Here is a 25643-nt window from a genome sequence, read left to right as displayed (position 1 = left end):
GGAACTCATGAGTGAAAAGATTCCCACTTTGGATATCCATAGGTAACTGACAAGGAAGAAATGTTATGTTACTGCACATTTAATTTGATCACTTTTGCACAGGGTCTCGCAGCATGTTTCACAGGCACATTTGTTCAGATCACAGTGTTTTTATCTAAGTGTTGATTTTATTTTCACTAAGACTTTAGCTATAAAGTAGATGGTTGTTTACTTGGTGATGGTTGTTTTGTTGGTTTGTAACACAAGCATTGCCAGAGGTCTTAGAACGAGTGTATTGCTCAGTTGGCTATAAACTGGCATTTATATTGTACAAACACTTCACCGTTGTATGATCCTCACGGGGCTTCAGATCCCGAGGTCCCGGGATCAAATCTAGCCAATCACCATAGTTTCTATCCTTATGTGATAATGCCGCGACCCTCTAGGACTAGCCTGAAGTAATGTGTCAAACAGAACCTAGCGTTCTAGGATGTGAAGATGGGACAAAAACAACAGATTTTTTGCTATTGACTATCAATAAACTTTTAATGGGATTGAAACAAATGTTTAAAACATACCAAAACTGAACATGTTTAATAAGTTAAAACTAAATAACCGATGGTGGGATGTGCAATTCACAAATAACTCATCTCAATCAAGGTTATTTGACAGATTCAGACAACCTATCAACAACATTTAAGTATCAATTTGTCTCTGACCGGTGCACAATCAATGGTTTCAATTACGCCAAAGGAGTGTGTGGCAAAATTATAGTAACCATGAAAGAATTATTTTAATCTTTTGAAATAGAATAGTGTAACTGTCCAATTTATGTAATATATACAATAAATTGTTAACCACACACCTGTGTATTGATTTAATTAACTCGTCTTATCAAAATCTTGAATTATACTTATAGGGGGTTTAAAAATATGGCCGAATCATCCATAACACGAAGGGATAATACAGCACCCTTCTAGACCTAACCTAGTTTTATGAGGTAACCATAAATATTATCTCCAAAATGCCAAGGATTTGAATACTGTGCACCAATATCACCGCTAATTATCACACGCTTGTGAGTGTTGGCACAATTGCATGGGTTGAGCACAATCACACAGAATCTGTTAACACTTAACACTTCCTTTTTTCTTTCGCACAAACTATATAAGCAATATCATATTCATAGAAAATAATCTAAACTTGTTTCATACTAAACAAATTAAACTAAACAAAAAAGGTGCCGTATCCAGAAAGAGGGCTTTTAGATGTATAACAGTGTAAAACAACAAAAAAAGTGTAATCAAAGTTGAAACTTATTTAAGAATTTTAAACAATTAAAATAATTGTATAAAACTTTTGCATGGTTAAGTTCATACGTATAAGTTGATTCTTCCGTAACATCGTATAAAGTTATATCAAACTTGTCGTTCAAAATTGTTTAGTGAGAATTTTTTTATGTATTGTGCTGGTTTTAAATTATCAAAGGAAAAGAGACCATCGTACATAAAAACATCATATTAAAACGTTACAGGGTTTGTTTATTTCACGATTCTGTATCAACCGCTTGTTGGATTTTCATGGTTTTTGTGTTAAAAGAAAGCTAATTTTAGGAACTAGGGAATGTCAAGCCATAATTTTAGTTTAGGGTTTCAGTTTTTTTAGAAATTAAGCTTTAATTCTGAGAAATCAGCAATTTACTAGCTCAGATGGACAACAACTAAAAAAATAGCATAACATTTAATATAGGAATAGAAGGTGTAGTTTTGTTCAATTGTTTACTACTTTTACTATTTAGTTTATTTTATTTTGACAATTTCATCTGTTGTATATCTGTGCTGTGTGTGTGGGAAGTATATAAATTGTACTGATTTAATCCCTCGATTGCAGTAAGACTGAGTGAGAGGATGGGGGACGAGGGCAAAGGCAAGTTGGAAGTGTTTCAGCCCCATTTGCAGAGTTGGAAGCCTGCGTGTACCTCGACGTGGGACCCTGCGACTCCTCGGGCCATCTGTTCCATGTTGGGATACAGGTGAGGTGGTTATGTGGACAAGTGCTTACCCTTTTGAGCCCCATATTCACTGGTTTTGCTATGCCCATTTTGTATTTTTTTATGATGTCCCCCTTTTCATACTTAACTTATTATGTAGCCACTTGTACCCCAGTCGATACTTGGCTTCATCAACAATCTTGTAGGCTTGGTTCATAACATCCTTCATTCCAAACTTCCTCATGTTCCTGCAAACCTGGGTATCTTCTCTTGCTTTGAGCCTACCAGCTCTTTTTTGTCTTTGAGAAGATTTCTCAACATCCTTTTTTAATATTGCGTTTTCTTTTTTTCCCTAAAAATGTGTAATATCAACAAAACATCCGGCTCTTTATCCCTCCCACTAAATATGGATCTCTGATATGTGGCGGTTTTCGTAATTATGTTTGATCATGCCCCTCTCATGAACACAAACCCTCCCCCCCAAAGTCATCTGATACAGAGAACTGTTTTTATTAAATTATGAATAATTTGCATATTAAATCAGAGTTTCTCTTGTTTATGCTTGCGTAACTGATAGTTTTGTAAAGGATGTTTTTAGTCTGTTACTCTAATATCCTTTGGATTTCTAAGTTTTTGTACTGTATACATTCTTTTAAATTGGTTTCTGTTTTAATATAGTCTTTTAATTATTGAAAATAAATCATTATACTTGGAATGAAAATAAAATAAATATTATTAATTGACTGTGATAAAGTTATGAAGAATGAACATCAAAATAAAGGGTGAGCAAAAAAACCTGACGGTTTCTGTTTTGTAATAAGTCAGCTGTTATACAAGCTAGATACCTCATTGTTGTAGTGAACGATTGCTTATGTAACTAAATATATCCGACACATATACCATTTTTAGGTTATGTTTGGTGAAACATTACTTCGTCAAAAGAAAGTTACTGTCTAGTGTGGTGTAGCACGGTTTGGAGTCATCGTACCATATGTTTTCGAGAACGAAAGGGGGAACACCGTCACTGCAAACTCGGAACGCTATGTGGAAATACTGAAAGGGTTTTTGGTTCCATAACTGTGATTGCTAGTAGGGATAGACATGACCAACACATGGTTTCAACCGGACGACGCAACTTGTCAAACAGCCAATCAGTGACAGTTTTGCGTGAAATCTTTCCCGGTAAATTGATCTCCTTGTTTGGTGATGTGAGCTTGATCCCCAGACTTAATTTCGTGTGACTGTTGGCTGTGGGGATACTTAAAAAGCAAAGTGTTTGTTTCGAAATTTCGAACCATCCCTGAACACAATCAGTGATCCGGAAGACATTGATTCTATTCCTTAGGCAAAGGTGACTGCAAATATGAAAAAAATGGGAAACCTGCGTTTAGGAAAAGGTCATCACCTAAGTGATATAATTTTTCATAAATGAAAATGGCATAGTAGTGTGTACAATATAACATTATTTAACACATAACATTTTATTTTGTTCTTGAGTTATTTAGTATTAAAAACCGTCAGGCTATATTGGCGCACCCTGTATAAGCATTTATAAAGTAAACAAGAATGCGCAGATACAATAGGTACAAAACCCATTGCTAATTTGAAAATAGATTGTTTGCATTTTTAAAATCAACTATACTGTATATCTCTATAGTTTTTTTTTTCTTTGGTCATTTCTAGGAATGTAACGTCCAGCAACCTTACAATCAAAGGATCCATCGGCTCCAAACATACTATAAAATATTCAAGCCACACGCTTAAGAGGTATTCAGTGCCAAAAAGAAATCTCAATCTTCTCAAAGAACTTCGTGATTGCAACACTGAAAACTTTGCCCCGATAGAACTAGGCTGTTCTAGTTTTAGTAAGTACAATAATATATTTTAACAAGCTAGATAAATATTATTTAGCAGTCAGCAAAATAATATTTCCTTTCATGGGGGTTTTTCGTACGATGAAGTACGCTGTCCTCAAAATTCATCTTTAGTTTAACCTACATTAATTTTTATTCTAAAACTTGGTAGAATGTTTACACATGAATAGCGTGGATATTTCAATCAATTTTAAAAAACAATACCAAATTCTTATCAGCTTGAAATTCCTCTGACAAATTGTGGTGTTGACAGCGTGTGGTTTGAGACACCAGCTGTTTCAAGAGAAGAAGCAGCTGCGTATCGTGGGAGGGACGGAGGCCAACCCTGGTGATTGGCCGTTCCTTGCAGCGCTACTCGGCGGGCCCGAGCAGATCTTCTATTGCGCTGGTGTCCTCATCTCGGACCAGTGGGTACTCACAGCTTCACATTGCGTTGGCAAGTGAGTAATCAAATACTTTGATAGATATAAATCAAGTATGTGGGCAAGGGTGTTATATCATAAATTTGATACTTTGATACACACAAATCAAATTCCTTGGGGTTATAGTCATTTTGTATCATAAAAGTACATTCAATGCATCACCACGTGGACCGCAGTGGGCCATGCTTGTGGACCTGAAGTAATCTTTAACTCTCATAAACCACACCCCTCCACCCTTTGTATTTTTTGTATAAACCATCCTCGGTTGAAACTTCTGTCAATACAGTTAGACATTCACATAAGACATAAGACATAAGACATAAGACATAAGACATAAGACATATTTTATTTACACATAACGTTCTTTATAAAGTACATTTCATACATAAGAACAGGTGTTTCGTCATAGTGATGTATTTTATAGTAAAATTAATAGTTAAAATAATTAAAATAAACTCATGTAGGATATCAGAGAATTTTTATCTACATTATAGGGTTCTCCAAAAATTCTTCAAGTGAATAGTAGGCTTTCTCAATTATTTTATCTTTTATTTTATCTTTGAATTGAGTAGCATTTAAATTTTTAAGATACAGGGGTAATTCATTGTACAATCTAAGTCCCATATATTGAGGGCTGTTCCTAAAAGTCGTCAATTTGTGATGTGGTAATCTAAAATTATATTTATTCCTTGTATTATAATTATGTGTAAATTTGACTACATCTGACAAATTTTCCTTAGTGTTATGTATCCAATTTAGAATTTCATTTATGTATAATCCAAAAATGGTGTGAATTCTAAGATTTTTAAACAGGTTTTTACATGATTTTCTCCTTCTTGATTTGGTTAATATTCTAATAATTATTTTCTGTAAAATTAGTAGGGATTTGACATCTGTTGACACTCCCCTCAGTATGATTCCATACCTCAAGATGGATTCAACGTATCCATAGTAAACTGTGATACATGTATCCTGGGGTACACAGTTTATCAGGTGAAAGAAAGCAAAAGAAATAGATCTTAGTTTGCCTTTCATCTTATCTATGTGATTCTTCCAATTAATATGAGTATCAAGCAATACACCCAAAAATCTATGAGATTCTACTAAATTTGGAATTTTATCAAGAATTACATTGTTTTTTAAAGAAAATTTAATTATATGAGTTTTGTCAATATTCAGCTTTAAACCATTATCTGTAAACCAATTTTTCATACAATCCAAAGTGTTTTCTATTGATACAATTAAGTTATTTACTGAATCCTCTCTTATGATTGCTGTTGTATCATCAGCAAATAAGATTAAATCTCTGCCAATAGCTTTTGGAAGGTCATTAATAAAGATCAGGAAAAACAGAGGGCCCAATATTGACCCTTGAGGTACACCATAATTAGATAAATTCCAGTTTGACATATGTTTCACACCGTTTTTGGTCACTATTGTTCTATACTTTCTGTTCTGTAAATAAGAGTCTAATAAAGAAAAACTTTTACCCTTTATACCATAGTCTTTTAATTTAGAAAGCAAAATTGAATGATCCACACAATCAAAGGCTTTAGACAGGTCACAGAAAACACCAGCAGTAGTTTCAGACCTGTCCAAAGCCTTTGTAACATCATTGATAAATTCAATCAGTGCACTGTTGGTGCTGAATGACTTTCTAAACCCAAACAGTTTTTCATAAAACAAATCATTGCTGTTAAAATAGTTTACTAGCCGGAAATTGATAACTTTTTCAAATATCTTTGAAAAATTACTTAAAACAGATATTGGGCGGTAGTTATTTATATCCGTTCTGGCCCCTTTTTTGTATATCGGAGTAATATGAGAGTATTTCAATTTTTCCGGGAAAATACCACATTCAAAACATTTATTAATTATATCTGAGAGGGGTTCAGCAAATTTATTTGCTACTGCTTTGATGAGTGAAATGGGAACTTCATCCCAACCCACCGATGTCTTATTTTTCAAAGAAAGTATTATTTTTTAAATTTCATTTTTGTTGGTTGGTTCAAAGTTGTACAGTGAACACCCCTTTATATCCACAGATATTTTCATATTTGGATGGACACCCTTTACAATAGGATTTGGCAAATTTAAGCTATTAACAACATTCAAAAAAAAGAATTAAAAGTTTTGGCAACAACATTTTGGTCTTCAATTAATTCATTATTAGAGACTTTTAATGAAATATGATTGCCACAACTATCCTCTTTTCTAATGCCTAATTCGTTATTTACAACCTTCCACATTGCTTTTGGTTTATTAAATGCATTATTTATATATTTGCTGTTAGACCTTTTTTTTAGAACTGTTTACAACTTTACGAAATATCTTTTTATAAGACTTTACATAGTTAAGAAAAATTGGGTCTGTACTGGTTTTGGCTTGCCAATGCAACTCACGCTTTCTTTTGCTAGAAACCTTGATACCTGTTGTTACCCAATCCAATATAACAGTTTTTACCTTAGATTTCTTTTTTACAGCCTTTAGTGGGAAATAATGATTCAACTGCCCTATAAAATACCTCAAAAAATGGTTGTAACTATCATTAACATTACAATTATCCAAACATAATTGACTTTTGTCAATTTCAAAAGTTTTTACATATTCGTTCATAGCATTTTCACTAAAAGTTCTTTTATAAAAAACCTTTTTGTTGTTGTCATTTTATCAATTTGTTAGGTAGATTTATAAACGGTGCATTATGGTCAGATACACAAAGACCAATATTATATTTACAGATAACCTTGAGTTTTGTTTGAGTCGCAATGTTATCAATGCAAGTACGAGAGTTACCTGATATTCTTGTAGGTTCATTGAAGTTTAGATTAAATCCATTACATTCAATAATATCATAGAATTTTGAAATTAAGTTGTTACTTTTGAGAATATCTATATTGAAATCAGAGGCCAGTATGATAGATTTAGTTTTGTTTTCATTTTTTAATTGATTCATTAAAAGTTCTAGTTTAGTGAGGAAAAGCTTTCTTATGTTATATTCTGGAACTGTATAAATTGATACCACTAGTAAATTCATTTCCACAATTTCAACAAATGAACCTTCAAAAATGAAATCCTCATTTAATACTTCCAGGTCTGCTCTTGTTTTAAAGTTAAATTCTTTATGCACTAATATACAAGAACCTCCTCTTTTTTTATTATTTTTTCTTATAAATACATTTCCCAAATTAAAATTATCAAAGGTGTTAAAAATATTAAATGAGTCCTCATTGATCCAATGCTCATTTAGTGCAAAAATCTTTATTTTATGTCCAAACTGTGATAGAAACATATTTAAATCAGCCACTTTACCTGGATTTAAGCCTTGAATGTTCATATGCATAAACATATCATGAACTGATCTCTGAAGTTTCAATAAAGAATTCTCATTGTTAAAAGTACTTTCTACCCTACTACAAAAAATATTATTTACAATAGATGTCTGAAAACAGTGAGTTGTATTACTATTTTTTTTACATTGGATCCAATAATTGGCTGATTTTTGAGTTTAAAGATGAGGGCACCTCATTCTGATTTTGACCAACATCAGCACTCACAACAGAAGCCATAGCACAGACACTTGCATCTGGGTAAGGTAAAACATTGCCTTCCCCATTCCACATGTTAAACATTCCATCCCCATGTTAAATTTGTAGCCAGCTTTTTTAGCAAAATTGTAGTAGTTGATGTGAGCCACCTACAGATTGCGCTGATCTAAATTACTAAATTCTGCCGAATAGGCGAATATACAATCTTTTTAGCCAAGTAAAACTTAGGGAATGACTTATGATGAGTTATAGCAAATGTTATGACCCATCAACCTGGTCAGCAACAAAAAATAGGGTATAAAATAGAATTTTAGACACTAGCACATTCTGTGACTGGCTCACACAACTACATTCTTATTAAATAAAAAATTGGCTACAGCTGGTCCATATAGATGGGAAGTCTACAATGGTAAAATATTATAACTTTTTAGTATTGTGCAAGTTTTTTTTCTAAGTCAAGATTTCCCACTAAGGAGATGCTGCTGTTCTAACTGAAATGATTAATTTCTTTGTACAGTTTCACCCAAGGAGACTTATCAGGCTGGACCATCCAGCTCGGTATCACCAGGAGACACGCTCACTCTTACTTCGGCCAGAAAATGAAGGTCAAGAGAGTCGTACCTCATCCCATGTACAATCAAGGCATTGCTCATGACAATGACGTGGCATTGTTTCAGGTGTGTCTGTATTTGAATGATGACATTATCTTTCTGATAATTTTTACGGATATATTTTACCACCTAAAGATAGATGTTTTTCAATTTCCTTAGGCCTTATCAATCTAGTGTTGCTAGCGACATGCTGAGTTGAATAATAATGATCTTAAATTAATTACTGAGCCAAACCACATCCATATCACAGCCATTTTGATGATCTAATATTATTAATGCATCTCATTACTAATATAATAAGGAAAAGAACAATGAAAACTTCCACTCGTACCTTATGGGTGCGAGTGTGCTCTAAAGTATAATTTTCATACTAAGCTGAAATAATTTATAGTTCCCTAACCCCTTAATCCCCCCTTTTACTGAAAAGTTAGAACATATTCTTAAATATCTTAGACTAAGGAAAACTTATCAATTCAGCGATGGAGTCCAGCCTTGACCATGGCGCCTACACTCGGAACACGACTCTACTCTGTCTCTGCGCTTCCTACCCCCTCCCCCGTTCTCCAGCAATCAGCTGAATTTTACCGTCTGATGTGTCGCCGCTGTGACGCAAGCGTCACAGGGCTATCAGAATGAACACTAGCAATTTATACGAAAACAATAACATATAACAATTTCCAAGTTAGGAACAAAAAATATGATTGCAAGTTTAATATTTATCATTTTTTCTAGTTGGCAACGAGGGTGACATTTCACGAGCATTTGCTGCCCGTTTGCCTTCCAGAGGCCAACTTTAAGCTGAAGGAGGGTCGGATGTGCACTGTCATTGGCTGGGGAAAGAGAGAAGATAGCGATGGTGAGTTTTACTTAACTCACTCCACCGAGAGCAGCGAGATACTTGTGTAAATCTATGCCTTTAGTCAAAGTCTGAAAGGTTGGAACAAACTAAGATCAGCTGATTATTCAGCTAGGACTATTTATTAATACCCCTGCCGCAGGAAACCTGCAGACTAAGCAAATCACCATTCAAATTTTTACTCAAATATTTCCTTTAACATGTCGATTTATTCCATATTTAAATAACATTAGGTTCAAAAAGAAGTTTGCTGCTGCAGGGAAGGAAAACAGTGTTTTTTCATGTTAATGGTATAGTATGAAATGAATAAATCTGCTATATTTGATCAAAAGATAGCCATAAACAAGCAAACTACAATGATTTACTTTATATTTTCTCCATAAGAATAACATGGGATTTTTAAATATACAGTTTTTTTTTATATTTTCTCTGTAACCTTTAATCTACAACAAGGTCATAATTTTGCACAAGGCAAATCATTCCATTCTGCATTCATCCTTCACTCATATTTGGGTAAAAATATGTCCCGTTGCATCCATGTCTCAATTGGTAATAATTAATGACCAAAAAAACCTGTAATGCAAGGACCTGTAAAGTTACCAAAACCTAACTCACCAGACCGAGTCATCAGAAACCAAATCAGATCGGGATCAGATCCAGGTCCCGAAGCTTTGTGTATTGTTTTTTACCATCGTGATGGAAAATGTCCGCAATAAACCTTTGAACAACACTAACCTAGCCTTTGATCATATTCCTGTGTCAGTATCAGAGTATGAAGCAGCAGTCAATGAGGTACAAGTCCCCATCCTGAACCGTGATCTCTGCAACAGCTGGCTGGAGCATCGAGACCTCAACGTCACCCAAGGGATGATCTGTGCTGGATACGCAGAGGGAGGGAAAGATGCTTGTCAGGTACTAAACACATTTACACACACTTATGTTCCAGTTGTACCAATGTGGTGTATTTGAGTTAGTTCTACATTTTAAACCATTTTTACATACACATTTCAATACAGCTTCAGACCAGAGCACCCAAAGGGAAAACTTTTTGAGGGGGGCAAGCTATAGTAACTAGTACTAGGAGCTGTGGAGAAGCCAACCTGATAAAGTTGTGATAGAAAAACTTGAGAACATAATGTTGGCTTTTGGGATGGTGTGAGCTACTTGTTTATTGCAAATACAATCAAGTCTATTATTTCTTCAATGTGTTGTTTGACTCTGATTAGATGTCTACTGATAACGGCGGATACAGGCTACTTACACTTTGGCAGGCAATATTTCTCTGAATGTTGTTTACATATTTTATGATTATTTGAGAGTTATTCAGCCTTTGTACATACATTTATTTTAAATACATTGACGAGTCTAAATCATGCAAAGCTTGTGTAATAATATTTTAATTTGGTCTTTTCTCACTACTCTCTCTTCAATACTTCATCATCCCTCTCCCATGTGTGCTTAAGGCTACACAGTAAAAATTTGCAATCTTTTGGTTATTTGTTTGTTAAAATATTCATTGCAATGGTGGTATTGGTGTTATGCTCTGCTCGTTATTACTGATGTACTAAATTGATTATAGCAATGTCCAATCTTGGTTTTTAGGAGATGACTGAGCCATTGAAATGGTGAACCGGTGAACTTTTACTGGATCAGTATTTACACCATTTCAACTAATGCGATCATCTCCTGAAGACTAATTGTTGACAATTTTCTTTGACTGTTGAAGCCTATCCTTTTGTTTATAGTCAAGTTAACTTTTTCTTGGCAGGGAGACAGTGGCGGGCCACTGTTGTGCATGACGGATGATCGCTCTCCGCGCTGGTTTGTTGGAGGGATCGTCAGCTGGGGCATTAAATGTGCTCATCCACACCTGCCTGGCGTCTACGCCTACGTGCCTCGCTATGTCCCGTGGATCAAACAGCAGATGGCGCTCTACTCTGATAAATAATGTTTAGGCTTTGACTGTGTTGTAGTCTGAGAGAAGTGAGGGAATCAGAGAGTGCTCTATGCATGATCTAACGGTTCGGTCAAGTAGTAGTCGAGTGACTTTGAGTTACTAGCAAAGACATATTTGATTAACTGTTTTAAGCACCTCTGGTTTCCTCACTTGTATAGGCAGTAGCTCTAAATTAAATTCCCAGATAAGATAGTAAACTTACTAGTGGTAACTAGTAAAAACTGGTATACAGGGAGTTCAACAGGAATGTTTGACTAGAAAAATTGATATGTATCAAATATAGCCCCTGGCATGTGTTATATGACTGATATAGGCTATTTACCTTGTCAATACAGTTTCTTAGCCTGATTATTCACTACATATTGTTTTGGCACTTGTATACAGCGACACATATGTGTAGTGCTGAATAAACAGGCTAAGAAACTTTTGAGACAAGGTTAATAGCCTATATTAGTGATAGGAGTAATTTCAGCTTAACTAATGTAAATGATCCAAAGATCACATAGAATAATTTATGGCAAAGCTTGTCAGATCTAAACAGGAAACTATCTTGGAACAGTGAACAGTATTTCTATAAGTTTAAAACCAAGCAATCACTTTAAATTTAAAATTATATCAGTACCTATTTATTTACCAATTTCTATTTGTCACTGTTCTACAGTAAGAAAATGTTAGGGATTGTGATTTGAAATTTAGCTTTACTAATGGCATTTGTGATTGTAACAAGCAAAAACAGCAGCTAGTGAAAAAGTAGCACACTACATTGAATGTGTACTTGGAAAACATACAAAGTAACTGAAAAACCAGCATTGTAGTCAGGGATTCACTGTTTCCCAAGTCAAATCCACAACAAAATAGTGACATTTAATTCCCCATGCCAAACTATAGAACTTGAATTTTGACTTAAGTCTTACTTAGTGCTTCATAGAACCACCACTCACTTAAATAAACAATAGATTAAATAATTTTAGATAACAAATACCTAAAATGGTTTTTCAAATTTCATTTAAGTCATATACTTAAAAGGTTTACCTCCAAAGAGGAAATATCATAACTAAAATGAAAAGTTTTGGGTTTTAATCGGAATATATGCATTATAAATACATATCTGTTACTGTTGTTAGTTTTAAAAAACATATCTTTCCCAAAGTGAAAATTGTATATCAGTAAAGTCTAACCAGTGTGAGGTTTTTGAGTGTTTTAAAGTATTTTATAATAGTAAAACTGAATTATTAGTAGTAAATAACCCACATCCCCTTAAGGGACTGAGACATATCCAAATAGTTCAACTTTGATTAGTTTCTCAACACTATTAATTAAGATGATTACTTCCTAATTTTTGTACAAATTCTCTAGATACAAAAACTCAAACTTGCAGATAAAGTAAAATTCATATCTATCATTTTGAAATATTTTTTTACTGAACACTTCACTGAAGTCAGCCTTAGAGTAGCTTCTGAAACACTCATATCAATTAACCAAGTCAAATGTTTTACATCAGTTTACTAATCACTTATGACTTGGATTTAATCAGGGTGGGGCACACTGTTTTTGTTCTAACAGATACTGTTTGTTAGGTTAAAGAATCTGAAGTAGTTGATTTTTGTTTCATGATATTTTTTAATCTCATAACCAGGTTTAGTAAGTCTGTGATTGTGAGCCAAGGAGGGTTCAATAGTCAACTAAGGTTGAGATTGTATGGATGGTTTACATTTCAGGATCAATAATACTATCATTATTGGTTAAAGTAGTCAATTATCCAAATATCAATCTGTACCAAGAATTTCATTTTTGTAATTTGCTTAAGAAACAAAGCATTAACATAGTTGTTATCATATAGTAATTATATATTAAATTCAGGGTTGTTACTTGTCATGTAAATATGGAATATATATCTGGAGAAAAAATGAAAAGAAGATAATTAATTATTGAATAAAACAATCTATACAATCATGAATCTGTAAATAATCAATAGTAAGTATGAGTCTGCTCCTCAAAGTCTTTCGTGTTTGTATGTAGACGCTATATATTTACTCAAAATTTACGTTTCTCCGATCGACATCGGAAGATATATTCTTCTACCTGACAGCATATCACCTACTTAGACAATGATGAGAATCGATTCATTCGTCGATGAGTCGAATTTTGTAATCGTATTTGTATATTCTAAACGCCTTTGGAAATTATTTTGAATATTATCTGATCTCTTTATTTCTTACAAAGAAAAAAATTACTACAAAAGCTCAAATAATTTAGTGAACTTAGATGGTATAAACGGTTGTGTATACATCAATAAATCAATATAAATTGTGATATATATTTACACTAGTATTTATACATTACTGCATATACACGATTTATATTGAATAAATCTATTAGCTAAGCTTGTAAACGTATTAGCTTAGATTAGGTTAAGTGTAATGTAAGACAATAATATGTGCTATAGAAGCTTTGCGGGCGACTGCCCTGACAATAATGAGGTGTGTAGTGTGTATGGTCCTACCATTCAATATCAGCTGCAACCACTACAGCAGAAAAAAGTTAGTTCTGATTCAAAATGTATAATCAGCATCAGCATAGACTCAGGTTAACAGAGGTGTGGATGGAAAAGTGTCTTAGAAAAATATCTCAGTTGAAGATCACAAATTTGGGTTCTGGGTTACTTTCTTGTTATTCATAGTTAAGTTATCGTATCCAAAATAAATTCCCACATCAACAAGTAATAGAATTTATTTTCAACACTAAAAATGTTTATTTGTTTTTTTTTATTATCATACCAGTAATTTAGTTTTAACTTATACAAATATTTTAATCTAATTTTGTCTTCTTTCTAATTAATTTCAGACTAATTTGTTGAGTTTGAAACCACCTTGGCACCATCAGTCAAACAAGGATATCTGGTCTATCAACTGCTCTATAACATTCCAAAGAAAAGTGTGTTTTTGTAGAATAGCTCATAGTCACTTGGTATAGTAGTGGTAATTACAGCTGAATGGTGGCACCAAACACATGTTATTCCCCCCCCCCCCTCCCTTAGTACCTCCTCATTAGTTAATGTTGTGTGGTTGGCACTATGTTGTTATTGTAACAAATGCTGATTAATTTTAAATCCCCCGCATTTCTTTTCTTGTTCCGAGAAATTCTAGGGTAAATATCTCTCGGTAATCATCTAGCTCGACTAACATCTTCCAAGTAGACAATACATTTAAGTACAAGACACTGAATAAGCATTTTAAAGAGGTTAGGCTAAGTTTAGTAAAATAAGTATTATTATATTTTAGAGTATTTTAAATGTATATAATACAGATTCTTGTTTGAGATATTTAATTCAAAGATTGTATTTTCATACATTTTTAAATAGACCTATTGTATACTGGTTTACAAAAAGAGATAGTATTGTTGTGGCAATGTCGCTTGTTGTATATCATTCATCGTGATCTATAAACTTACGGAAAAGTATTTTTGTAATTTTCCTTGAATAGGAGAGGATTGTCCTTTTAGAAAATAGGCAAGTTGTTGAAGTTGAATACATTCTTGAACTATTCTCGATATAAGAATGTCTTGTGGCTATTTTCTAAAACAAAACTAATATTGATACATCTTTGAAACTTGTGATCTACCATTTCACTAATCTCCATAACTGATCAAATGTCACTGTTTGCTTCTTAAAAAAATAATACTTTGTACATCCAATATGTAAGAAATTCCTTTTGTTATGTTAAGTAATATTTTGTTATAAATTTAACAAAAGTATGTAGGGAAGGATGATTTTAAAGTTTGTGGAAGAAAAAAAATCTTCAATGTGTATAGCTCACTTGTTACTGAATTTTTATGTGATTGGCCTTATGGAAAAATACTAAAATAGACAAATTGTCTAACCTTTGGTTTTTCACAATAAACTTATCAGTTTGTAGGACTTTGAGATTGTTGTGATAAAAGTTAAATTACTTTGTGTGACGACAAGGTACTACATAATTTTCTGAAAAGTGTTTCTTTATGTAGTTTATCATTCATTGATCAGACTTCAGTTCATTAGAAAAGAGAGTTGTACTAACCATAACCAGTTAATAATGATAATGTTGTGACATTAGACATTACTATCACGGAAAGTATTTTAACTATTTCAAAGTACCTTAAAAAAATGACATTTTCACAAATCTAGATCAAAATAGATCAATACCAATCTTTACAAATGGTGAGCTATATATGCTTCAGTTAGAAACAATTGAGTTAAATAATTTTCAATGTAAAATATTAGTCAGCAATTAAATTAGTAAGCTAAATTTAAGTACTCATACCTGATTTAGAGCTTGTTTTAGTAATTACAATAGATAACCTCTTAACCGGCCACTTAGGAACCGAGACCGTGACTGGAAAACGGTTTGGTTAGTTGAATCAAAGTTCCGGTAAACTCTTAAAAAAAAATAACTTGCAGTAGGCTATGTGTGTTTATGTTTATACTTTGTTGAGTGAAAGCAATGTTTGATCTGTTTCAAGTATTTCTTGATTAGCATTTTAAATTATGGTGCTGTTGTACGTATATAATAAAATAAGTCTTTTAACACTTTTTGATATATCTAAATTTGTAGTGAACTGTTAAAATTTGATTGTATGGATTTACCATAGTATAAATATTGACGGCATAAGTGTAGATGTGTCAAAAAGTGGCAGAAGCCAATTTCAATTATATGTGCTAAGCAAAACCTGACGAGTTAAGAGTAATAGTCTATTAAATTGAGCTTTCCTCAAAGAGTATGCGTATCTAAACGTCAACTGGTTAAGAGGGTATCTTCTGTGATCAACTTTCTGCTTTCCAATTTGACAGCAATTTCGGCTTACCTTTCTGTTTGACAATAAATGTTATTGTAAGTGTCAGTAAGTCTTACAGTAAAACTGTCAAGCTTAGAAATAAATGTAAAAATGGTAGAATTAACGCACAATTAACTAAACATAAGTTAATTATGGATATCCTCAGAGAGTAAAAAATCTAGATCACTGTGTCGTTTAGAATAGCTTAGATGCTTCTATACTTAGCAGCTGTCTAGAAGTGTGAAGTGTGTGTAATGTGACTAGACGTCACACTACACACTCTCCCATCGTCCGCGCTACCACGGTGTACTGCGTTGTTACTGAGCTTGGAATCTAAGGTAATTAAATGCCTTACATGTTGCCCACAAACGGTGTTGTTCATTACATTTCCTTATCTTTTCTTGTTTTACACAATCTAGATGGTAGGCTCTCTCAAAGTAGAGTCACATCTTGGTCATAAGGAATTGACTGGGATGAATGTGTTGTTGAATTGGTAAAAATACCATCAGACATTTCAGAAAACAGAGAATAAAATAACTGATGTAAAAAGTATGTTTAAGAATTGAATCTTTTGAAGCATGCGTTTTATAATTATGTTAACATTATATAAAAATTATAATAAGAATATGTAGAAGCCATCATTTAGTGTTGAGAATCAACAAAAAAGTAAAAATACCATTACTGAAAGAGTAAAATATATAGTGATAAAGGTGCTTTCAGCTAGGCACAGGTCGCGACGTGAGGGGTAGCAGATGTATACAGGGAGTTTTACTGACAGACTGTGTAGAATACAGTGTACATAAACAAAGGGAAAGTACAGTAACGTGCTTGTGTAAAACAGAGAGCCGTTGAGGGCAGCACGCACCTGCCAAGGTATATACAGTCATACCTAAAGGATATAACGCAATCTTACGATGCTCCACATACAACATGGAAGGTTTAGATCATTGAAAATCGTATAATAGACTCTACTGTAAACAATAGGCAGTAAAAAGATACAAAAAACTCAGGTTTTTACTGAGTAGGAAGCAGGCTAGAGAAAATATAAACAAAAATTTTAGTTAAAAATTTATTTCAAAACTTAAGATAAATTTTGACGAACATTTCAGCTAATTCTTTAAAATAACAACATTTTGATTAGTTTATTAGTGATTTAATTGATAGATATACAAGGTGGAAAAAGTCCTGGGACAGTTAACCCTTTGAGTGCCAACGTCCGGGGAACCGGACGTTTTTAAAACGAGCCAAAAGTGCCGACGTCCGGCCGACCGGACGTTTTTAGAACGAGCCAAAAGTGCCAACGTCCGGCTGACCGGACGTTTCGTAATGATCGAACAGTTGTCATAACAACCGAATGGATACTCGGATTCTTTTAACCCATATATTAACATTGAGTCGAATGTTACTAGATGCGATACATCGAGTATCGTTTGGTCGAAATATCGAAAATTCGATTTTTACGAAATTTTAACCTAAAAATCGCCAGATCGCGCTCAGCATTTTTAGCGCGACCTTCGGGAAAAATCATCGGCATTTTTTGAGCGTTACTTTTATTTCTCACCTGGCACTCTAAGGGTTAAATACTAAAAAAAATAATCAAGATAGAGCTACAAAACTTGGTAAGTTACTGGGCATTAAAATCATTTTCACATTATTTAGTGATACACTTCCCTCTCAGCGGGAGTCAGATAAAAATCTTAAATCAAGAAGTTATTTAAATCTTAAATGTAAGCATAGGTTGATATGTACATTAAGTTAAATTCCTTTAATAGCAGAGTACAATGCCAACAATTTTGAACTCAAACATGTTCAGAGATGCCATATTTAATCTTTGAACGGCTGCCATTTCCTACTCAGTTGTTCTTATGAGATCAAATTTGTGGCATTTTATTCTACTAATAAAGACCTTTAATTTTATGTGCATATCAAACTATGCTTACGTTTATGATTTTCTTCCGACCTCAAGCGGGTGCCCCCCTTGAAGAAGTAGCATATTATAGCATTGCAAATTCAATGAATATTTGAACAGCTATTATTTTTGACTCAGATGTCTGTGTGAGTTCGGGTTTGTGGTTAAAGACCTATGTTTTGATGTGCATATCAACCTATGCTTACATTTAAGATTCTCTTCTGACTCCTAGCGGGCCGTATTCCTGAGGGGGTAGGGTATCACTGAATAATGTTTTCAATGATTTTTATGCTCAGTAACTTTGTACTAAGTTTTATAGCTCTATCTTAATTATTTTATGAAATATTTAACTGTCCCGGGACTTTCTTTCCACCCTGTACTAATCCAAGGACTTATAATGTTATTTCAATATAATAATCTGTTACAAAATTAAGATATTAAGAACTAATGGGTAATGGTAACTAGTAATTAACATTCTCAGTTAAACCCTTTGCAGTCGAATGGCGAGTATAGGTCGCCGCCCGCCATTTTGCCCAATGCTAAAAAATTGCGACCAACAAGGACCCAAAAAAAAAAAAAAAATTACTCAAAAATCAAAAAAGTTAATCTTTTGGTCGAATGGCGAGTATAGGTCGCTGGGCGCCATTTTCCTGACTGCTTAAATGGCAAGCTAAATTCACCGGAAAATGTGGAAAAAATTCGACCTCAAAGGGTTAAAATATCAGTGCCTATATGGATAAACATATTTAAAATATTAAGTGTTAAAAAAGCTTACCACTGTGTACCGAAAATTATTTTTCCTAACATCGATGTTTATAAAAATAGTTACTCCAAAGATAACTAACTCATTTTTAACGCACATTAACATTTACAAAACAAATCTGAGCAGTGTAACATTACCCTTCTATAGGTTAAGTTAAGCCCATTGAACACAGAATAAAAATAGAAGGGCCATGCGCTGTAGCGCCCAGAAACAGTGAATTTAGTAGTGCACGCTTTTCATTAACACCGCTGTTTGACATACTTAAAGTCAAGATAAAAATTTGAAACTCAACACAATCTAACTGTAATAATTGTGGATGCTAATGGTGTAGTTAAAAGTATTAATTTAAACTTCAATGCAATCTTAATCTTAATAGTTTTGCAAAGTTGATTTTTTATTTTTGTTACATGCAAAGAATCATTGTAAAGCTTTGAATGGCCGTGCAATCTTACGGTGAGATATCTTTTACAAAAAGCTTTTATTAAAAGAAGTATGTGGCTATGTTCAGGTTCCATTTCAAAACAGTGCTCTCCTGTTTTGAGTCGTAAGATGTACAGTATAACGTAAAACATATAACAAACAGGGTGTGTGTACTATGCCAACGAGCACGGTGTGCGATACTGAACTGACTGGAATGGGCGAGGTGAGCGTGCACCACTACAGTGATTCATCCGCAGCGGACGCCATCTTGGTGGCGGCGGCGCTATAAAAGTGACGACAGCTTTTGTTTTGAGTGGCCCATCTATTTTTATTCTGTGTTCGCTGGTTAAACCCCTCTGACTGACCCAAAAGTAACTGAGAGAACGAATATTTTCTCTCTATTAAGATGAGAACCTTGTTTGGTCTTGGTAGCCAATTTTCTCATACATGACACAAATAAAACCACATTTTACAGAAAATATAAAGCTTAACCTGCTACACGGTTACTACTACTTTATATAAAATCACAAACATTGTCTTAAAAATATTTTTACCTAAGAGTTTAATATAAATACAAAATTGTTTCAATTATAAATATATATATAATTTTTGTACTTACATTGTTTTAACAATATTCTCTAGGACTAGCTAAACCTTAATCATGATGATTATCAAATGTATCGATCTACAAAGGCAGTTTGCAAATAAAGGACTAGAGATATGCAGCAATCTGCATAAAAACTCCCACAAACTTCAGGATATTATTTGTGTATCCTCCATTCACATCCAAATTAAAACTATAGAATTTAAAATGTCTCCAAAATGTACAACAGTGAATGAATGATTTAAAATTAAGTTTTAGATCAGAAACATAGAAGACGGGCTCTAATGGTCATTGCTGTTGGTTAGTGTATATGTTAGGCATGTTTTCTCCAAATTTGCTCTGGTACGCAGCATTTTTGGCTTCGTACAGGATCTGTAAGAATATGTGGAATTTTGTAAGTTTTATATTTTACCTTTTACACTCAAGTTCGTTTGTCACACTGACCACATCATTGATGTAAACAGTGCAAAATTTAAATATCAGCTATATCTGCCACTTATGTGGTCTGTACAGTAGACTCCCTCTTATCCGGACACCTTTTAACCGGACATCGGTTTAACTGGACTGCACTCGGCGAAAATGACTTTTCTTTGACCGGACAATTTTTATCAGCACATTGGTTTAACCGGACTAGATCGGCTGGAAATGGGCAGTACTGAAACGACTGTTGTCGTAAGAAAGATGTGAGACCAGTGATCACAAGTCTAAATACAATGCTCTCCTAAATTGAAGTCAAATATTTGGGCTAGTTTTCGAGTGATTCCCAAATTTTGATACGTCGATTTAACCGGAAAAACCGTTATCCGGACTGGCCTCGGTCCCGAGGAGTTCGGATAAGAGGTAGTCTACTGTACCACCAATTTCTACACAAACCGTCAAACAAGGTAGCTTTATCCCACCAGCTAGGAATTATTTTAGTTTACAAATTTCTCTCAAGGAATCATGCTTGCCAAACTGCAGTGAATACCCAATTAATGCTTAGTAGAGAAGTAATATTTGATACAGCTCAAAATTTGTATTAAGTTTGGCGGGTTTTATTTATTTAGGGGTAATAAATTGTAATAAAAGGGCTGATACTTGTTTACAGTGTGCTGCAGCAGTTAGGTTAGGTATTGTTAGGTTATTTTAGTTTGGTTAGGATAAGTTCATGATAAATACAAAAAAGGTAACATTTAGACATAGACATAGACATAGACATAGACTTTATTTGCACAAAACATTCCATACATGTCATAACATTTAGAATAGGTGCATTGTCAAAATTAAATCCATACATAAAATATTTAACATTAAAACTTTTAACTTAAAATTAAACACAAAAAAAAAAAAAATCTAAATTGTAGTTCTGTAAAAATCTTCAATTAAGTAAAAAGCCTTGTCAATAAGAAAATTATCTATTGTATCTTTAAATTTAGTTTTGCTTAATGACTTATAGCATGGCGGAAGCACATTGTACAATCTCAGCCCAGCGTACAATGGAGATTTTTCATAAAGGGTCAAACGGTGTCTGGGGAGTCTAAATATATTTTCATTTCGGGTTTCATACCTATGATTAAAATGTATTGTTTCTGGTAGCTCATTTTTAACTGAATGTATGTAATTTAATAATTCTAGAATATACAACCCCGTTAATGTATGAATTCTTAAATTTTGAAAATGTTTCTTACAAGAACTGCGTGGATGAGAGTTGGTAATAATACGAATAATACGTTTTTGTAACCTGAATAAAGTTTTAATACCAGTAGCTTGGCCCCATAAAATTATGCCATATCTTAACACTGACTCGACACTATGCATGATAAACTACTTTAAGTGTCTCAATAGAAACACAGTCCCTTAAATGTATGAATAAAGATGATATCGACCTAATTTTGTTACGTAAATAATTCAAATGTGAATCCCATTTAACTGCGTCATCTACGTAAACCCCTAAGAATTTATGAGCTTCAACTAAATTAAAGGAACAGTTTAATATATTTTTGTGTCTAGTAGAAAATTTAATAATATTTGTTTTTTCAACATTAAGTTTTAACCCATTTTCTAAAAACCATTGCTCCATGTCCTTTACCACACTTTGCAGAGAAGAAAACATTTCAGCTGTATTATTATTTTTGATCAAAGCAGTAGTGTCATCGGCAAAAAGAATTAGTTCTTTATTAATAGCTTTTGGAAGATCATTAATGTAAATAAGAAAAAAAAAGTGGGCCCAATACTGAGCCTTGGGGAACACCTGTGGATATAATTTCCCATGGTGAATAATGTTTGTTGTTATCTTCTAAAATTAAAGTTCTTTGTTTTCTTTCAGAAAGGTAAGATTGTATTAAAGAAAAGCAACTTCCCCCAATCCCATAATCAATCAGTTTTAGCAACAGGAGTGAGTGATCCACACAATCAAAAGCCTTAGACAGGTCACAGAAAACACCTGCTGTGGCCTGAGACCTGTCCAAGGCCTCTGCAATCTCATTAACAAACTGAGTAAGAGCAGAAACTGTGCTTAAGTTTTTTCGGAAACCAAATTGTTTATTGTAAAATAAATTATTACTTTCAAAATAATTAACTAGTCTATAGCTTATTACTTTTTCAAATATTTTAGAAAAATTACTTAATACTGATACTGGACGATAGTTATTAATGTCTAATTTTGAACCTTTCTTAAAAACGGGAGAAATTTGAGAGTACTTGAGTTGATCCGGAAAAATACCATTCTCTAAACACTGATTAATAATAAGAGATAAGGGTTCGGAGATAATGTCAGCAGCAGATTTGATGAATTTAATTGGGATTTCGTCCCAGCCTACTGAAATTTTGTTCTTTAGAGAAAGGATGATCTTTTTTATTTCATCTTTATTAGTGGGGCTAAGATTGCACAATGTAACCCCACCATCACTGCAGTATGATTTTACAGACGAATGAACACCATTGACAGAAGCCTTTTTTACATTCAGATTAATAACTGTATTACAGAAAAAACTGTTAAAAAGCTTAGCTACATCATCAGGATTATCAACAGTGGTTTGGCTAGTATCATCTTTTAAAATAATTTTGTATCTTTGAGTACGGTTTAAACCCAGTTCATTGTTAACAATTTGCCAAGCTGCCTTAGACTTGTTTTCAGATTTTCTAATTAGGTTATTATTTGAGAGAATTTTTGCATTTTTTACAACTTTATTAAATATTTTTTTGTATTGCTTTACATAGGATAAAAACTCTTGGTTTCTACTAAACTTGGCTTCCAAGTGCAATTCTCGTTTGCTCTTACTGGAAATTCTTATACCTTGGGTCACCCAATTCAGAGTAGATTTATTAGTTTTAGCATTCTTTTTTAGTGATTTAACAGGAAATATATGATTGAAAGATAATAAAAAATTTCTCAAAAAACTATTGTAATTTTCATTGGGGTTTAAAGCGGCGTTAAATACAAAATTATTATTAGTGCTCTGTAGATATTTGCAAAATTCATCTTTATTTCTATCAGAGATGATTCTTTTCTTAAAAGAACTAGAAGTATTCTTGGTGGTTTTACACTTGGCTAGCTTAGGGAGGTTTATAAATATAGCATTGTGATCAGAAAGACCTAACTCAGTGTTTAACCTGTAATGGCAACTAAACGTTTTACAAAATAAATGCATTTGTGTAGTTGACAAAAGAGATAAACTTGACCATATTTGTCATTATCATAAGCTAACCAACCAATCCAACCTAACTGCCAGAGCACACTGTAAAAAAGTGGCACCCCTCTTCTTGAAAAGACCTAAAATATCTAATAAAAATATAATATTATTTATATTTCCATTTAATAAGTGCCTGTATTATTCAGCACTCAACTAGCATATAATAAGGTCTGCCAAGTAGTGTGTATTTGATAGCATTTTTGGACCACATACATGAAGGAGTTGAGCTACATGAAATGCAGAGTTTAGACCAAACAGCACTTATACTTTGTATGCAAATAATAGTCTTCTGTATGCCTTCTGTCTTCTGTCGATCAAATCAGCAAAAAAATTGATTATGTGGAGAAGCTGTATACTCTTTATAGGTAATTATTAGGGATGGTCAAGTCTCGAAATTTCGGGAAATTTTCAATCTCGTTACACAAGACGAGATTACTTTTTGGCCGAGATTTTTATCGAGACGAGAATAACAAAAAAAAAAAAAAAAAAATTAAAAACGCCTGCAGAAAGTCAATGCAATACCCGCAATACAGGAGCGTGTTGTAGTTGCGTTTCCTTTTCGAAGGCGTTCTTATTTAATTAATTCTTTTAATGTAAATATTACTTTAATTCTTTTAATGTAAATATTACTTTCATTATTTTAATAATATTACTTTAATAACATTTGAGAAGTTTTGTTAAGTGTAAGCAGTGTGAGGAATGTTTTATTACTATAAAAAAAGTCAAAACAAGTAACTATTTTATAAAAATTAATATTGCTTTTATTTTATGATTTATTTTATTTTAGGATAAGTTGAATTCTATCCTAACTGATATCACGATGTTTCCTAATCGTAGGCATTTTTAATAAGTTAGGCGTGATTAATAAAAAAATGTTATGCTGATGTTATTTAATGAAAGATTGTAAATATTCTTGCCTATTATCATTATTTTAGTATTTAAACAGTCATCTAACAATGTTACAAAATCAGGTAAAAATTTTGAACGTGCATTTCCCGTTGTGTATGAGAAGAGAAATCTCGTCTCGATCTCGTCTCGAAATTTTATGAGAAATAAAAAATCTCGTCTCGTCTCGTCTCGAACTAAAAATCCAATCTCGTCCATCCCTAGTAATTATACTTTGAAAGTTACGTGCCCATAACTCATACGAAACTTTATGAATAAACCGATTGTAAACGATCAAATTCACATAAGTAAAAAATGAGAGCAGAATTATTCTACTTACCGGGCTCTCAATATAAGAGTCGCAAGAGTAGCACCAGACTGAGAGGTCCTGATAGCCCAGGACTATTGGATGAGACAACTCTAGCGAATGCAGCATCATGTGTTCCTTAATAACTCTACCACAGTGGACCTGGAAACACATCTACTGTTACAACTAGGCAAAAATTTTACAGAACGTGCCTAAGTACATGAGTAAAAAGTACAAACTAATCATTATGTTGATGAAAAGTCAGTTATTCATTTATTTTAATTTTATCTTTGTATGATATTGATAATTTAACTATGGATTAACCTGATACTTCAGGAATTTGGTGAGTACAGAATTAGATTACTGAAATTGTCGGATTACCTCAAATAATATTGAGTCTAGCTTATCAGCTGAAAAACTATTTTGAACACTTGACATCAAATTCAACTATTAGGGGTTTCTCTTTCTTCCACTAAGGAATTTGAGAAAATTGCATCAATAAAAAACACAGTAACAGTACAAACATCAATCAATGACTCATTAAGCGGGATTATTATTGAGTACCAACTGTAAATCTTCAATAAAAAAAAAATTAAATCATTTTTTTATCTAATTTTCTACTCACAGTGTAGCAAGTTAAACATATCCAGTTCTCGACAGTGGCGCAAGGGTCGTCCCCGCACTCCACGCAGGGAGCTGACGTGTTCAGTCCTGTGGCCGGAACAGCTGTTACAGCACCTTCTACATGAGGACAGTCATGGCGGGGGTGTATAGCAAACCCCTCGTCCATACCTAGCTCCTGCAATGTACACACAAAACTTTGCTACATTGCCTTTTAGATACCAACACACCATGGTGCATAATCTAAGGTGAAGGATAAGTGTTGAATGAAGAGATGATAGCTTTGTTTCTAGACTAAAATCAGCTTGTCTTTAGGCAGAAACATGTATCCAAAGCCTGATCCAGCACAGCTGGGACCAGTTATCAACCATCAAGAACCTACTGACCGTTCTCACCACTGAACCAGCTGCCTATAGA

At 33.4% G+C, this 25643-nt stretch overlaps 2 protein-coding genes across 5 annotated transcripts in view; one reads left to right on the top strand and one right to left on the bottom strand.

Annotated features, from left to right (window-relative positions):
• LOC128990679 (atrial natriuretic peptide-converting enzyme-like) overlaps window positions 1-14011 on the top strand; it is a 39924-nt gene extending 25913 nt beyond the window's left edge. For both annotated transcript variants that reach the window (XM_054413187.1, XM_054413188.1), the window contains exons 12-18: window positions 1870-2011; window positions 3653-3834; window positions 4097-4283; window positions 8331-8490; window positions 9157-9280; window positions 10044-10192; window positions 11049-14011. In XM_054413187.1, the coding sequence (XP_054269162.1) occupies window positions 1870-2011; window positions 3653-3834; window positions 4097-4283; window positions 8331-8490; window positions 9157-9280; window positions 10044-10192; window positions 11049-11228 (1124 nt within the window). In that variant the 3' untranslated portion in view covers window positions 11229-14011. The remainder of the gene's footprint in view (window positions 1-1869; window positions 2012-3652; window positions 3835-4096; window positions 4284-8330; window positions 8491-9156; window positions 9281-10043; window positions 10193-11048) is intronic.
• Window positions 14012-17470: 3459 nt separating this feature from the next.
• Window positions 17471-25643, bottom strand: part of LOC128988998 (histone deacetylase 6-like) — a 30960-nt gene continuing 22787 nt past the window's right edge. For all 3 annotated transcript variants that reach the window (XM_054410848.1, XM_054410847.1, XM_054410849.1), the window contains 3 exons: window positions 25231-25404; window positions 24639-24767; window positions 17471-20114 (listed from right to left, as the gene is read on the bottom strand). In XM_054410848.1, the coding sequence (XP_054266823.1) occupies window positions 20031-20114; window positions 24639-24767; window positions 25231-25404 (387 nt within the window). In that variant the 3' untranslated portion in view covers window positions 17471-20030. The remainder of the gene's footprint in view (window positions 20115-24638; window positions 24768-25230; window positions 25405-25643) is intronic.

This window comes from Macrosteles quadrilineatus, unplaced genomic scaffold, assembly GCF_028750875.1.
Source record: "Macrosteles quadrilineatus isolate MER2022 unplaced genomic scaffold, UCM_ALF_1.0 Scaffold_3__2_contigs__length_128488019, whole genome shotgun sequence".
NCBI classification, from domain to species: Eukaryota; Metazoa; Arthropoda; class Insecta; order Hemiptera; family Cicadellidae; genus Macrosteles; species Macrosteles quadrilineatus.
Note: the sequence above shows the minus strand (reverse complement) of the source record. Positions and strands in the feature narration are given on the sequence as shown.